Source organism: Arachis ipaensis, chromosome B04, assembly GCF_000816755.2.
Source record: "Arachis ipaensis cultivar K30076 chromosome B04, Araip1.1, whole genome shotgun sequence".
In the NCBI taxonomy this organism is placed as follows: domain Eukaryota; kingdom Viridiplantae; phylum Streptophyta; class Magnoliopsida; order Fabales; family Fabaceae; genus Arachis; species Arachis ipaensis.
In genome coordinates, this window is record NC_029788.2 from 35,741,840 (window position 1) to 35,759,992 (window position 18,153).

General features: G+C 31.0%; 1 protein-coding gene and 1 long non-coding RNA gene across 2 annotated transcripts; both read right to left on the reverse strand.

The window, feature by feature from the left end:
* Positions 926-2,775, reverse strand: LOC110270606. The gene is made up of 2 exons (XR_002360246.1): positions 2,451-2,775; positions 926-1,267 (listed from the first exon to the last, which is right to left on the reverse strand). It is a non-coding gene; the product is annotated as an uncharacterized LOC110270606 (long non-coding RNA).
* Positions 12,803-13,879, reverse strand: LOC107636369 (protein ALP1-like). Its single transcript, XM_016339889.2, has 3 exons — positions 13,664-13,879; positions 13,354-13,576; positions 12,803-13,269 (listed from the first exon to the last, which is right to left on the reverse strand). The coding sequence occupies exons 1-3, from the start codon at positions 13,877-13,879 to the stop codon at positions 12,821-12,823; spliced, it is 888 nt and encodes a 295-aa protein (XP_016195375.1). The 3' UTR covers positions 12,803-12,820.

The following is an 18,153-nucleotide window of genomic DNA, read 5'->3' on the forward strand; positions in this document are numbered from 1 at the left end:
ATTTCAATTTCAAGAATTTATTTTCGTTCTTCATCTTATGAATTTGGGTGGAACAGAAGTATGACCCTTGCTCTATTTGAGTTCTTGTGAATCTCGGGAGAGTTATCTCTAGAGGATCGTCTCGCTTCAACAACAGGCTCAATTGTGGTTCTCTAGAGAGTCTCACTTGAACAACAGCTTGAAAACAATTTCTCCTAAATTTCTAGTTATCTGGACTTAACGGGATACGTGACATATAATTCTCTTATATTTGGATAATTAGGGTTTCTGTGGCACATAAACTAGTTTTGAACTTAACCCTCTAATCGGAATCACATGACCAAAGAATTGGCAGTTGATGAAGATTAAAGGAGACTAAAAAGGTCTAAGGAATTAGGGTTTAGTCAGATATAATTTGTCCTGAATTGAATCTTTCATGATTAAAGTAGTTGGTAAGAAAAGTTAATCTGGAAAATAAACATCTCTAAAACCTTAACTGTTTTACTCATATATTTCACAATCCGTTTACTACTTGCTTTCTAATTTTCTGTATTTAATGTTTAATGAAATTGAGACCCAAACATTCTTTTCTGCTTGTCTAACTAAGTAAATCATTCAATCATTGTTGCTTAGCCCATCAATCTTTGTGGAATCGACCCTCACTCACCTGAGGTATTATTTGGTATGACCCGATACACTTACCAATTAGTTTATGGACTTTAAATTCCACACCAATGCTTTGACCACAAAGGCGTGGCAATTGAAGAACTGCGAGATTGTGGTGTTATTTTCACGTTGATGGTAAGAAGTACAAATCACCATACACGCGTTTATCATACTATTATTATACTCAAATGCACACCAGAAATAATAAACTAATATAATGAATAATTTCCGACTTATTAAACCTTAAATTTATTTTATCCAAGATTTGTCAAAAAAAATATTTTAGCGAATTTGCTCTTCCTTTTAAGAAGTTTTATTCTTTATCATTACACAACTTATTTTAGTACAAGCTAGTTGGAGCCCCTATTAGATTACAATCTAAATAGGTGGGAACAATAAAGAGGAGACATATAGAAATAGGCAAGGAGGTCATAGGGGCCTAGAATGTAGAAAAAGGACTCATTTGTTATTGTTGCAAAAAGTTTTCTAAAACTCTTCTGTCAACGTCACTAATATCCATAGAATCCATTAGCAATGCTAGCCTTTCACTAAGGTCATCCACTTCTTTCTGCAGCCTCCTAATGTGACTGCAAGTTTCTTGCAAGATCTTTGACATTGAATGCTGCATGGAAATGCAAACTTTTCATCACTTAAAAAGGGAGTAGGAATTTCAGAATAACGCTAATTAAAGTAATTCTCAAAAATTTTTAAAGAATAAAAATTTGTTTAAGATCAAAGTGTTTAATCTAAAAGATCTAAAACATTAATTTCAGTGTTCATTCCAAAATATATCTTGCAGTCATTTCATATATGAGTAATGTTATTTGAATGTTCTATGTACGTGAGACACCCAAAAAAGGATAATTGAAAAATAGAAAAATATGATAAACTCAAACGTGGATTATTCCAGTTGTTAAGGTAGTAGACATTTGTTTGGAATTCAAATATTTTTTTTTATTATTTTACTTCCCTGGTACATAATTATGATTGACCAAAATCTATGACATGAAAATTGACAAGTGTATTTTAGTGGAGCATTTTTTGTTTCCCCTTTAGCTTAATTTTATCGCACTCTTTCAGGAGTCCAACTTTTATGTATTTATGTGATATTAAATCGGGACTCAAATAAGTAATGGGGAGTGTTAGGAAACAATGAAAATTTTGAATAATATGAACAATCACCAATTAAATGAAAATACATTACACCTTAATTTAATACTACTAATTAAATTTACTCTTTTAACCCTATTAATTCATATTGTTTACACATTGTTCAAAAATTTTATTGGTTACCTATACTTTTCCATAAGTAATAATGTATGTCTCCCTTATAAAAGGCTGACATATGAAATTTCACATAAATATCTAACTATAAATTATAATTTCTATAGAAAATTAAAACCAACTGAACAATACTCTGCTGTCATTTATCCATTACTGAAAACAATGCAAGTAATGCAACTACAAATGCATTATACAGATCATGTAGGAAGAATGTGTGTTACCAATGCTCGTGAAATGTAACCGTAAACTTTCTGTTCTAAAACTCTAATTAAAGATCTTAAATTGTAAAATAGAAGTATATGAGTGATTTGATCTAACACATTTTTCATATAAGAATCTTTTCTGAACTTAAAAAGTTAGGAAAATGAGAATAGAAAGAATCGAATTGAATTCAAAACTTTATAGTCATAAGAACTTTAATATCATATTATAAAAGAGATAAATGAATATTTTATATATTATACAATCAAACAAACAAATAATAATGGTGATACAATACATTATACACATATATACGCTACCTTTGAGTTGGTTCTTTGGTTCAGATGTGGCAGAAGTACTTGCAACCTTGACACAAGATCATTAATCTCATTCTCTGTTAACTTCGAACCTGTTGTGGAGCTTCTCTGGCCAGACATCACTGAATGGAAAAGCCTCTACTACTTCAATAATTATCCTTTATTATTTCTTAATAAATTATTATATTTATGTGGCCTTTGCTTGGCTTGTAGAATGCAGTGTATGTGTGTTATTTTCTGTAGATATATATGTGGATGTTGCATTGCACACTGAAATGAATTGAAGCCTTTAAATAGAGGAGAGATGTTAAGTGAGTGAAGCTAGCTATAGGTTCGTGAAGGCACTAATTAGTTGGAATAAGACGATTGCTGACAGGCATTTAATTATTGAATTGTATGAATCAAATTAAAGAAGCTTTTATCACACATACATGGACAATAGGCCCACGGTTACTGTGCTTTTCAGAATCAATGCGTAACACAAAATCTTATAATAATATAAATTTGGTAGAGCTTCACTTATTTATTTTTCTTGGTGCATGCATGTATCCTTTTATGCAAAGCCTACTTAATGTATTTTCTTTTCTTCATGTTATTAAACATGAGACAATTTTAGTTACAACCTATATAAATGTTTGGGATTTCAAGTTTAAAGTGTGGATGATGTTTCATATTCCTTAGATTTGGTTTAGAAAAATGTATACATTTGGAAGGGTTTATAAACTCATTATTTAGGCAAATTTTTAGTAAATCTAGATTAATTCAATATCTAGTGATCTAGGAACGAAACTTACTTTTTTTATGAGTACTAGTTTTGAGTTGTACACCAAAAATTTTATTTTTGAATTGATAGAAGAAAAAAACTTGAAGTATAAAAGTAAAGTTTAAAAACGATAGGAAAGAAAAAGAAATGAAAAAGATACCAAAGAAAACAAAGTAACTGACTTTTGAATTTAAAATAAACAATAAACACTTCTGATATGATCAAAGGACTTTGAGTTTAAATATAATGCATAAACATAAAGAAAAATACAAAAAGGAAAGCTTTGCTAAGGAAGTAAATTTGCAAGAAAATTAAACTAAAGAGAATATAAAAATAAATGGAAGGAATCCTACAGAAAAGTGAACTTTGAGCAAGATTAGAAAGTCTATGAGGATGTGAAATTACAAGAGTATATTTTTGGAGAAGAATTTCAACCTCTATTTCTTCCAAATTATATATATTCATAGCCCCTTTTAACCAATTAAATTTTATCATGTGCTTCATAGGTGAGAAAACTAAAATATAACTGTTTGTTTCTGCCACATAAATTATATGAAAACAATCCTCAACTCAATTACTAGTCTCTCCATTTTATTTTTTTCCTAGCCTAGTGGGTGCCACATATACCCTCATGGACTTCACTAAGAGCAATTATTTTTCAGATTGATTTAAACATTTTATGAGACTTTCGTCAATATCTTTTTTATACAATTCATCACCTATCAATACAAAATTCATTATCTTTAATTTGACCTTTCGATTGACATGAACACTCGAATTTTTTAAATATTTTATAATTAATTTTCTCTAATCATCATTATCCCACTCATCAATGACTAAAGTTTCTCTCTCTTTGATGGGTATTAGAATTTGTTGAACCTCTACCAATTTTCTTAAAGTTTCAGAAGGGATCTTATACTTCGATGCAATTTAAGCAAACTCATTAACAATTTCATTTGAAATTCTTGGAATATGAATTAAAGATACTTTTCAAAAAGACACTAATAACTCCTATGTTGTCAACAAATATTATTGCATTTTTTATTATTACACTTGAATTCTTTTTTTACAACTATTTTAAAATTAACTGAGAATCACTTAAAATTTTGACATCCAATGTTCCCTTGTCAATCAAGATTTCTAATCCCAATATCAAAGCCTCATATTCAGCTATATTATTCGAATATGGATAATTTAATTCAAACAAAAATTTTGATGACATTTCTTTGGGGGATATAATTAAAATACCAACACTAGCTCCATCTTTATGTTTCGACCCATCGAAATATAATTTCCAAGACTCAGATTCGATATTGACTAAAATTGCTCCCTAGTCATTAAGATTATTCGGTCGATCGACTAGAAAATCTGCAATGATCTAACCTTCAACAGTCTTGGCTGGGACATATTGTAAATCAAATTTCGTCAAAGCCAACATCCATTTTCCTAATCAACCTCTTAATATTGGGTATGATAACATGTATTTTACCAAATCAATTTGTGCAATGACTTTTATAGCCTTCGCGACCATATAACACTTTAGTTTTATGCAAGCATAATAAAGAGAAAGACATAATTTCTCAATAGGAGAATATCTTGTCTCAATATCAGATAACACACGACTCTATTAATAAATTACACTTTCACGTCCCTCTTCATTATCTTGAGCCAACATACAACTGATAGTATTTGTCGAAACTGCAACATACAACTTTAAAGGTTTGAGAGGGTGGACTGTTGCCATTACTGTGCTTTCGATAGGTAATCCTTGATCGCATTGAACGCTTGTTGATATTCACGTGTCCATAAATATTGAGATTCATCTTTAAGTTTAACTGATGATGAAAAAATACGGGTTCAACCAAAAAAATTAGAAATGAATCATTGAAAAAGTTAACTTTTCCTAAAAACGACTGAGCTTCCTTCTTCGATGAAGGAGGTAGCAAATATAAAATTGTCTTGGCTTTATTTTGATAAATGGCAATTTCTTTCTTTTGCACCACAACCCAAAAAAATTTCTGACCGAAACTCCAAATGCACATTTTAAAGGATTCATTTTTAACCCTTTTTGCTGCATCGTTTGAAATGCTTGGCTTAAATAATCGAGATGTTGATCTATTGAATTCGATTTAACCATTATATCATTGATATATATTTCTATAAATTTCCCAATATATACCTAAAGCACCAGAACATCAAAAGACTGTCTTAGATACATCATCGTCAGCTATAAGAATCTGATTATAACCAGAATAGCCATCCATAAAACTCATAATCTCATTACCAACTGAAGAACCGATTAACATATCCGCTATATACATAAAATATTCATCCTTAGGAGTAGCATTATTTAAATCATAAAAGTCAATGCACACATGGAGTTTTCTATTCTTTTTCATTATATGCACAATGTTTGATACCCAATCGACATAATGGGTATTTCAAATAAACTTTGCTAAGCCTTTCAATTCCTTCCTTAATTTTAAAATTAATTTTAGGAGCAAAATGTCGAGGTGTCTGTTTCACTGGTCAAGAAAATGGTTTTTAACGCCAATCTTTGTTCTACTAAAGAACAATCGAGGCCAGGCATTTCGTCATAATCCGAAGCAAAACAATCTTTGTATTCGGAGGCTCCTGGCGAAGAACGACCCCAGCTCATATACGCAGTTCTTGTACTGCGCTAAGGCAGTCTCGCGCCAAACCGCATCGAAATTAACGACTAAAGCAGCAGATCCATCGGCAGCGTCCTCCCCACTTTGCTGAGATTGTTGAGTCGCAACCTCTAGTCTTTGCATGTAGGACTCTTGTGTAACACATGTTATTGTGATTAGTACGACAACTATACAGTTAATCTCTAATTTTATATCAGAAGATCAGATGTATGTTTACTCACATAATGATCCTGAGCGATTGCTGATCAGCAAATTTTGCTTTGTTCTCCTACAATGTGTGGGTGTACTTGAACGTATTTGCCAATGTTATCTCGCAATCCAACGACTTTGACTACACATGTTTTATTGAAACAATATTATTATGATGTCTAGTAATAATATGTACAAGAATATAACTAAGTTAATAACAAAATTAAATACACTACATACCAACCTGATCTTAGTCTTAATGAAGGTTGTTGAGCCGCCGGTATACTTAGACGACCTGGATGATGCCCTAACAGAGCCTTCTTTATTTCCGGTTGGAGCCAGTTTGTCATATGGTCCCGCCCCTCATGAACATCCTCCAGCATCTGCTACAGCTGCCGACCCATTCGATGGTCGTAGATCTTCCTAATGAGGACATCATGAGAGGTGTTTCATATAAAGTGCAGCTGCACAAAGAAACTTTAAAATTAGTTTATTAAAGAGATATATACTTGCTAAAAAGGTTTGAAACTAAAAAAAAAATTAATTACCGCCCATTTCTGAAATCATCGCTCTCTGAGTACATGCATTATTGTTCGATGTGAACCTATCAAAAATCCACAAACAAACCAATATGGCAATATAACTTAAAACTTCGGAAGCAAATAGTCATAATATATAGAGATTTTTATAGAATATTTGGCAGAGTTTCATCTATAACTGGAACACGCCACAAACTCTTTCCATCAATAATTAACTTAAACAACACCAAATGTCCACAATCAAAGAACAACAAACACTTTTAGCAATTCACTAATCAGGAAATATAAAACACTTTCAGCCATTCAAACTTATAACCCTAAATCCACTAAACTAGAATCAATAATTAGACACTTTCAGCAATTCAATAATCAGAAAATATGAAACACTTTCATCTATTCAAACTTACAACCCTAAATTTACTAAACTAGAATCAATAATCAGACACTTTCAACAATTCAATAATCAGGAAACATGAAAAACTTTTAGCCACTCAAATCTACAGCCCTCCACTAAACTAGAATCAATAATCAGAAACTTTCAGCAATTCAATAATTAGAAAATATAAAAAACATAAAGTAATACTTACTCCGTGCCGTCATCAGGCCAAATTATCAACCGTACGATGGGAGGTGGTAGAGGGGTATCAGCTACCTCACTTTCGTGAGAGAATTTCGAGGCCGCAACTTCTGTCATTGGAGGTAGCGCCACCATGATAGCGGGCTGCTGAGAGGTTGGAGGCGGCATCGTCGCCATAGATAGAGGGACATAGTTGGGGTTAGGGACTATGATAAACGGTTGGTCCGCTAAACCTATAACCTGCGACGTCATCGGGGTGGTCGCAGTAGAGGGAGAGGATCCAGAATTCCTGGGGGTATCGGAAAAAACTCTCCCTCTATCACGATCAGGACTTTAAGCACGACCAACAGCTTGATACGCAGCACATCTATCCGTCGTCATGTTTGCAAAGAGCAAAACCAGCTGAAACACAGTAAATCAACATAATTCAGACAATTCCAAATAACTACAATATTCAGCAATTTAGTTCAATAATCGAAACATTTTTCAAAGTTTAAATTCAACTCAATTAGTGCACTTAAGACGATTTCAAAACATTTACGAGTTAAAAATAAGAAAACAATCAACAAGAAGATCAATAATGTACATAACACATACTCAAAATAATATATCTTCCTAAAATGTCACATTTTCAAAATAAAAAATATATTATTGGATAATTTGAATAATGTCAATTTTTTTCTTTACCTTATGAATTCATATAAAACCAATTCAACAACCAACAAAACATCAGCATATTCTTAATTAGCAAAACCACTGCATATTTATATTCATAAATAAATTTATAAACCAATTCAATATTTCAACCACTTTCATATTCTAATCAGTATCACAAATCAATCAATAATAAAATTTATAGCAATAACAACAATGAATCGACTCTTAAAATTAATATAGTATATAAAATATTAGAATAACTTGAAAAAAAAAATTAAAATGGTTACCTATTGTTGCAGAGGCAGAGGAGAGGCGAAGGGAGGAGCAGCGACACGCAAGCAGGAAGCCAAGTGGAGCAAAGATGGGAGAGAGGTGAAGCTGGACAGCAGCAGTGGTGGGTCTGTGGTGCTGCGGTTCGGAGAAGGGAGAAGGTAAATGGTGAAGTGGCAAAGAGAGAAGAGAGAGAAGAAGAAGAAGAAGAAGGGAAGAGTGTCGGCGGTGGGTGGGTTAATGGCGACGGAGATGGGGCTGTGATGAGGGTGGTGTCGGCGGCGGCAGATGGTGGTGTTGGGGAGAGGAGAGGAAATGGTGGTTGAGTGAGAGAGAGTGAATCTTAAATAAGGGGGAAGAGGGTTTGTGATTTGAGTTTACGCTCTATTACCATCGGATTCTCTGACGGTAAACTATTGCGGGTCACCAAAACGCAGTGTTTCACTAATTGGGTTTATCGTCGGATTTTTCCAACAATAAGGACGCGTTAACTTATTTTTTTTACCCTACAAGTATTACCGGCTGATTTATCGTTGGAAACCAAAATCCGCCGATAATTACTTAATCTTACGAATTTGACGTTATTATCGTCAGTAAATCTGATGATAAATCTGTTGCTACTCTGATCTATGACGTTAAATCTGGCGATACTCATTATTTTTCTTGTAGTGAAATAAAAAAATTAGATTGAAGTCCCAATACACCAAGAGAATCTATCCTTCGTCAAGGCAACAAAAGATCTAGATGTGCTCTTCCAAATATGAGATCCTGAAGACGGATAGGTACCATCTAAGTCCCTCTCTTGGCACATTATTTTTCCTTTATGAGACTCACCCAAGGTTTATCATCATAGTGCAAAAATGGCCAAACCAATTTGCCAAGTAAGGATATGTTGGCGCAAGCAAGATCTCTAATTCTCAAACCATCATACTTTTTCGGAGCTATCACTTTCTTTTAGCTAATAAGACTAAGATTTTTACCGCCTGGCTGACTCTTCCACAAAAATTTACTTATCAAGAAGGATAACTTATCTTAATTTAAGTTGACTATTTCAAATCTATACAACGGAGATTTGATTTATGCTTAATGTGTTTCTAATAAGCTCTAGAGATTATTAGAGCACTCATAATGAGTACTTTGTATATATTTTTCTTGTGAATGCTTAAAATTAATATAAAAACTTTATAGGCTAAGAATAATTCTAAAATTATTATTAACCAACCCTACCATATTTAATGAGGAGAGAATAGTAGAATAATTTTACATATTTTATATGTTATAAGTCTAATGGATAATAATTTAATAAAAAAATTTGCATATAAAAATGAGAGAGACTGATCGACATATATTGTAGAACAAAACATATATAAATTGAAGTGACAAATAAAAAAAAAAAGAGAGTAGGTAATTTCACATTGGATAATTAAGTTTGGTACAAATGAAAACTATGTTTAGAAGACAATAAAAAATTAGTCAAATATCTTAAATTTATTTTATTTAACATTTATTAATTGTGGTTATGATTAATAAATGTTATATAAGACAAATTTAAATTGTTTTTTTTTTCTCCTAATATTATCGAAAATATTATTACCTTAAACATTTTGGTTAACATGTAACTCGCTCTAAGCACTTTATTATTTTTCATTAAATCTATAAATTTCTGATCCCTTTCATTTTTGGACTCGTACCACTTTCCTTTTCAACCACTGGGAGGGAACCAAGTACAAAATTTACACAAGCATGATTAATTTTTGTTGCAAGGTTTACTTTGGTCATATAAGGAGAAGATTTGTATAATTATAACTGTCAAGAATGTGAATCAGATGAAGGGTAGGTAGTATCATATATATAAAGATATATAATTAAGTAGATTAATAATAAACAAATATAGATAACATACTAATATATACTCCTTGGATTTTGATGCCTAGTCTATATGCAAATATAATTGACAATAACAGACAATGATTAATCATATTTTTTTTAGAAAATTTAATAGCCAAGGTTGGTTCAGTCGTCACTCTCCCTAATGTATTGTTTGTCTTTTCTTTGGATGAGGAGCATTTATTGGTTGGACCATCAAAATCTGATCCAATCTAAGTAGTAAGCGTTTTGGAAGCGCAGAAGATTGATGTTAAAGAATACGTAAATTAAAGAATGCATGCCCAACACTTCACGAGTTCACTAATAAATATAACCAAATTTAAAATTTACATATCAAAAGTGGACATATTTGGTATATTATAGACAAAATTAAAACAACCGACATCAAATGATTGTGGGTTGTCTTGTACATATGGTGTTTCTTACTAAACGTATTCACTTTCTGATGTAAAATAATTAATGTGACGCACTCAATTAATAATGAGAAAAAAAAACAGAGAAATCAAATCGATTACCTTCTTTATTTTAAGGTTATCGTGTACTAAATTGCAGTTGCAACTACAAATGCACTCACATATACGATAATAGAGATATTATAGTTATTATGAAGCTAATTTTTTATTGTTACTTGAACCGTGTATGCATGGTTCAAGTCGTAATTAATTTGAGAGAAAAAATTGGAGTAGTATCTATTATGAAAAAAATGGTAGAATCAGGTTTTAGGTGGTTCGAATATGTGAGAAGAAAATCGATAAAATATCCAGTTAGAAGGGTGGATAAAATGAAAGATGGATAAGAAGTGAAAGGTAGAAGAAGACCTAAGATACCATCCTTGAGATAGTTAAACAAGATCTACATATAAACGGTATTTCTACTAATATGATACATGATAGAATTCAACAGTATCATTTGATTCATGTAATCGATCTCACCTAATGGGATAAGGCTTTGTTGTTGTTGTTTGTTGTTTTGATTTCTTTGCTCGAGCCATTAAATAGTTAAGGTTGGACTAGAAGGAAATGTCCAAAACAAGATATAGATATGTTATTGTCAAATTACATAAATCAAAATAGTAGCCTAATGAAGTTGCACTAGAAATTGACAACCTTGTTTGTAATTAATTGGTGAATATTCATTTCGACTTTTGAAATTTTTTTGAAGAATTATGAGACTCCTAATAAAAAATATATTTTTTAATTTTTGATATTTAATTTGTGAGATTGGTAAATATTTTAATTAATGATTTCTTTTTAGAACATATTTATGTGACACGTTAATCACGAATATATTTTTTATTTAATTTTTATGAGTAAAACTAATTTAAAAATCACTAATATTTCTCAGTTTTACACAGTAAATTTAACCAATATATTTAAAAAAGATAGTAAAAAAATTAAATAGTTTTGATAATTATTCTCAAAAAATGATATCCCTAACAAAAAGAAATCTGTCAATTCTAGTTAGCTATTAACACATAAAGCAACAATTTAACATGCCATGTAGGTTTATTCTATTAATTAATATAGAGAAAAAATATTGACAGATCGAAGAACTAACTAATCTCACAAAAATAAAGATCAAAGACTAAAAAGAGTATTTTTTATTAAAGACCTCGTTATTTTTCAAGATAATTGTCAAAAGTCGTTTATAATTTTTTTTCTCTAATTAAAATACTTAATTTAGCCATTTTTCCAAATTTTTTACGGTATTCTCTAATCTAAAATATTAAGGACTAATTTTTTTACGAATCTAAGTTCTAATGAAAAAGTTGTCATTGAGCAATGTGTTTAATTTAAATATTTAACTTAGTCAATTTTGTCATTTTTCGAATCAAATATTATACTCATTACTTGGTAGCTAGTTTTGTTGCAATAAATTTTTAGCATTCCGTGGGAAAATAAAAGATAAAATGATAACCCTAAGGGTGTGTGTGGTTTAAAGATTAAATTTTATTACTAGGAATGTCATTCCTAGAAATATAATGCCTAGGAATAAGATTACTTGGAATATAAGATACCTATGTTTGTTTATAAAATTTAATATCTTGGAATGTTATGTAATAATCCTAGGAATGAATAAATTTTTGTTTGGTTGAGTTTAAATTTCTTGGTCATATTATGTAATATGTCAAAATTACCCTTATTCATTCAAATTAAAATATTAATGACTAAAAAATAAATATAAAGCTAATTAAATATTATTTTTTTTACGTTGATTTTTTTTAATTTACAAAATATCTCTAATAATAAATTTACTAAAATACCCCTAATAATAAATATGTTTAGCTAAAATTATTATTAATTCTAATTTTTTTAGAATTTACTAAAATACCTCTAATATCAAATATTTTAGCTAAATTGTTTACTGATTCTAATTTTTTAAATTTACTAAAATACCCTTAATATTAAATATGTTCAAATAAAATTATTCTTGATTTTATTTTTTTAGAATTTATTTAAATACCCCAATATCAAATATGTTTAACTAAAATTATTATTAATTCTAATTTTTTTAGAATTTACTAAAATACCTCTAATATCAAATATTTTAGCTAAATTGTTTATTGATTCTAATTTTTTAAATTTACTAAAATACCTTTAATAACAGACATCTTTAATTAAAATTAACATTATCACAATTAAATTTACTAAAAAAGCATTACTATTATCCAAATAAAAGTTACAAAGAAGTCTCAAAAGTAAAAAATTACTTGCACTAATAAGCATACATGCACAACTCTTATACAAGAACACAAACACATCAACAAAATGAAATCAACGTTACGACAGACAGCCTCATACATAGAAAAATTATTATAATTATCGAGCATGATGTCTTCTCCTCCATTGGTTCCACATTTCTTGTGCAAGTTGATCTCTCCATCTACCCCAAGCATCACTTGTCTCAATATAGTGGATCGTCTCACCATCTACTCCAAGTATATTTTGATCTTCCATCTCATCAATAGGATCCACAACCATCACTCTTCTAATATGATTATGCAAAAGGCAACAAGCAGTTATAATTCTTCCTTGAGTCTTAATAGGATAAAATGATCTTCCCCTTAAAATTTTCCATCTTGCTTTCAATACTCCAAATGCCCTTTCAATGACATTCCTAGCTTGTGAGTATTTCATATTAAAAAACTCTTGAGCTGTACTGGATTGATTATGTGGATTAAACTCACTCAAATGATATTTTTGTCCTCTATAAGGTGCCAAAAATCCTTCACAATTCATGTATCCAGCATCACATAAGTAGTAATGACCTAGTGTAACATATAAAATTGAACAAAATTAATGAAAGATCAAATAGTTACTTTGATAACATACTAAAGTCTCAATAAAAATACCTTGGGGAACACTAAACCCATTACGAAATAGTGCATCTCGCAATACCCTAGAATCCGCAGCTGAACCCTCCCAACCTGCCAATACGTAGATAAATTGCATATCAGGAGCAACCACTCCAAGCACATTGGTTGTTATGTCACCTTTTCTGTTTCGATATCTAGGCTTATCAGCCTCAAGGACATTGACTTTGATGTGAGTACCATCTAAGGCTCCTAGACAATTCTAAAATTTAAAAAAAAAAGATCAATTAACTCAATTCTAAAGCACACCAAGCATATTAGATTTAATAACATTAGCAAGATAAATTACCTTGAACCATTTCCATCGTTCATCCATTCTATCTTGGCTAAATGGTTGAGGTTTCTTCAATAAGAGATTATGACATCTCAAAATAGCAAGTAATACATCATTAAATCGCCTACTAATTGTTTCTTCAGATCTCACAAATTGTCTCTTTATTACTCTAATTTTGACGTCATGTGCTATAATATGTAAAAACATGGCAACCATTTCTTCCACACCCATATTCCTACTTAGTTTTAACCTTCCAACCTTTTTAAGCATGTTACACAATGCATGAAAGGCACATCTATCCATTCTTGTGTTTTCTATACATGCTAGATCACTAAAATAAATAATCCTATCGACACTAACATCCCTTATTACTTGCCTACTGTAACTATCATTCCATTTTCTTTTCTTTTTTTTCAATTGCAATATAATCAAAACATAGCAAATCATCAACAACTTAACCATAAGGTCATTCATTAATTCGAAATGTAAAATCAAGCAGGCAATAACTCTCATCTTCTGTTTGGGATCCATTCTGTCAAAAAAAATATTAAAATATTTAGTTAGAAGACTTTACTATTTATTTATTCTATGTAAAATTTTTTCTATCATTTAAAAAATAAAATTAATAGCCAAAAAAACATCTCACAACACATGATATATATATTAGCCAAGAGGGATTACTACTGGAATTCAAGAAAATCAATTAAACACAAGAGGATTACTTCAAGGAACACATCTTGAAAATGTTATTATGAATAATCATCCAACGATTTACAATATCATCTTTATTAGTGTTAATAAAAATAGTCACCTAAGCACAAACATAACAAAATGAGTCATTGACACATTAACTATTGTTGATGCTTCCAGGAAGCTGACAAGATTGGACTGGCTAAGTCAACAGGGCTAGATCAGAAGCAAATTAACAATTGGTTTATTAATCAAAGAAAGCGTCACAGGAAGCCATTTGAGAATATGCAATTTTCTATGATGGAAAATCTTGGTGGCCGATTCCTTCCTGATGAATGATTATTGTATACATTATTCCCGGCCCCTCTAATATTTGTATATCCTGATTAATTAATTACTGCTTATAATTTTCTCTTGTAAATTCCAAAATTAAATTAAAGCAGGTTACCAACTGTAAAAATGCTTAATTACTCCCAGAAAGAGAATGGAAAGTGATCATATATAATATATATTATGAGGAATGTTAGGAATCAATATAGAAAGTTAGATAGTATTGAAAATATGAATGTATGCTTATTTGCTTTTTTTGGTTCATTATCATACGTACTTCACTTGCTGTTGCTGCATCGTTGCATAGTCATTTTACTTTCTCAATTCAAATCAAACTTTTTTACTCCCAAAGTTACTCAATCACTTCTAGTAGCTTATTCGTTCTGGCTCTATGGGTGTGTGTTGGTGATATATAAATGAGTTTAATTGGAGGTGGACTAGAGCTAGTTGTATAAAGATAAAGTTTCTATCCCTTCCCTTCTTTTATTTATTCCTGCTTTCTCTTTTTCTCTTCTAAATAGATGAAGGATGAATCACAATATTAGTCAAACAGCATAGAAATTTAACACAAGGGTTTAAAGCAAAGAAAGCTCCTCCACATCCTGCTCTGTTCTATGAACAAGTTATGAGAATACAAAGTAAAGGGACTGGCGTGTTTACTCCACAGTCCTTATGAATCCTTATGCCACAAGAATCAAACCCAAAATTTTATAATACAGACCCAAAAACCTTGATAGTAGATTTGATTTCCCAACCCCTGAGTCCCCAATCAGAACAGCTTTGAATAGATAATCACACTCCTCATCAAATGCATCAGCCATATATCTATCTTGTTAATTAACCTCTCTACCTGCTTTCACTTTCACCCTTCTATCTATCTATCTATCTATGTATATGCCTTTATTGAAAATTCTAAAGGAACAAACCTAGTGACTAGTGAGGAGTTGAAAATAAAACCAAACCGAAAATAAGAATTGTTGGATATGAAAGGAGAAAGCTACAGGGTGCAAGGTCATGATCACACTTATGTAATGTTATAATTAATTAAGATTACGAAACTAGGAAGGGTCAAGACACAATCCTTTCTTTGGATGGTATTATTATTATTATTATTATTATTATTATTATTATTATTTACTCTCACAGTTACACTTGAATGATTACTAGTCCTTGATAAGAGGTTATATAATTATTATTTGTTTCTAACATGTTAGCTTGAGAATACAAAGCAAAGGGACTAGCGTGTTTACTCCACAGTCTTTATGAATCCTTATGCCACAAGAATCAAACCCAAAATTTCATAATGCAGACCAAAAAATAATAACAATTCTAAGTTACAGCATATGACTGAAAACATAATCAACAGAGAAAAAAATAAACGTAACTCTATTTTATAACCTCAGTATTCAACCTTTGATTCAATCTACCATAGTCTTTGTCTTATATATACATTGATCAAAAGGTAAAAAAAAGTCTTTTCCAATTTCAAAAAAGAATTGCTTTCATTTTTCAAAGGGCTTTGAGTGTTGTAGTAATCATCAAAGAACCTCTTGTTATGCTTCCTTAATGACATTGCATTTCAAAGAACCATATATTCTATTCAGTATCACAAACCAATCAGCAATAAAATTAACAGCAATGAATCAACTATTTGACAAAATATTTTAAACCTAGCACAAACCTTCATGCCAATAAATTATAGCACAAACATAGTTCAGGAAAAATAAATAAATAACAAATAAAAGATCCTTACCTGAAGAAGAAGATTTTGTGCTTGAAAAAGATGAACAAGGTTGCAGAAGACAAATTAAACTCTCTTTGATGGCTATTGCTGAGACGCGAGGAGGGAGAGAAGCGAAGGAGACGACACGAACAGGAAGCACCACTCGAGACGATGAACACGAACAGGAAGCACGAATAGGAACTGTGAGCTGTGATGATGACACGAACGCGAACGATTTTCTTCTAAAATAATGAGCGCAGTGGTCGTGCAAATCGAAATCGGCAGCGAGGCGGCGCCGGCGCCGGTGGAACCTCCGTGAATTTGAAGAAAAGCCTCGCTAGGGATTGGTTTTCATGGAGGAGGGGTCTCTGCTAGGGTTTCGTTTTGTTTGAAATGAATTGAAAAAAATCTGAAGAGAAGGGTTGGAGTGAAATTAACAAGGGTGTTTTTGGTCTTTTTACTTTATTATTAACATTCCATTCCCATTGGAATTAGAGATACCTAGGGAGGATATGGGAATGAAATGAGTGGGATTTTGATTCCAGGGAATAAAATATACTCAGGAATAAATTTTTAACTCTTGAACCAAACATGGGAATAAGATATTTCTATCTCAACATTCCTGGAAATACACTTGTATTACCTCCAACCACACACACCCTAAAAGAATTTAGTAAAAGAAGGGAACAATAAAACAGTTAAAATACACAATATTTGATCATACTTATTCACTAAAATTATATGAATTCACCAATTAAGTGATTTAGTGCATACTAATTTGTATGTCTTCATTTGCGATGACTTATTCGCATTCTCGAACACAATGGATCATGAACTACTTTACATTTAGATCACCACTAGCTAGATATAATAATACTACTAGTTTCCGATTAAGACTACTTACAAGAAATTAGAGAAGAAAAATGAAAAATCTGTGATGCACTCACGGCCGAGTTTTCGAATATTTTACACGAGAGAAAATTCAGAGATCAGCACTTTTATTAAAATTTGACCAGCACTTAATTATTAAAAAATACTAGTGATAACTAATTGATAGTTACAAATTACAAAACCGCTCGCTCCATAACACTCCTCTCTTACACGGCCATATCATGAATATTATAGTAAAATTGCGCGTTCATTTTTATACCGGAATATTGCGATTTCGGATTACTTTGCTTTGGGTTTTATCAGTATTAAAATTCCTCTCAATTGGTGAGGACTCGTTCCATCAGTTAGTTAAGACTTACAACAAAATCATAGCTTGTTTGCACCAAAAGTTCATGTTGTTCTCCTACCAAATAAATAAGTTCATATTTGTTTTATTTCATGCAGCAGTTTATCAAAGTCCTTGTCTCATTATGGCCTTTTAAGTTTTGTTGTTCCTATGGAGACATCTTACCTCGCTAGGTCACCCAAATTTCTGTCGACAAGCCAGAAACCATTATATTTGCTTTAATAATTGTTCTACCAATCAAAAGCGATGATAGATTATTAGGATTTTGTTTTTATTTTCTAGTATACTATTTTTTTCATCAGAAGTTTAAACTTTTAGGTAACATAAAATTATGTAAATAACTTTAGTTTATATTTAGTATGTTCTCCCACAGAAGATTTTTGTTTGAAATTGAAGTGTAAACATGCACTAAACAGGTATAATAACTTTATTTTTTTGTCAAAACTTGTTTTTGTTTAAAATAAAAAGAGCCGCAAAAATATAATCGTAGTGCTTAAGATGATAATTTTTAAAAATTTCATACTA

Coding starts and splice junctions, on each gene's coding strand:
- LOC107636369 (XM_016339889.2), bottom strand. CDS start 13,879: ATGGGTGTGGAAGAAATGGTTGCCATGTTTTTACATATTATAGCACAT. Junction 13,577..13,663: donor AACGATGGAAATGGTTCAAG/GTAATTTATCTT, acceptor TTTAAATTTTAG/AATTGTCTAGGAGCCTTAGA. Junction 13,270..13,353: donor TGGGTTTAGTGTTCCCCAAG/GTATTTTTATTG, acceptor ATGTTACACTAG/GTCATTACTACTTATGTGAT.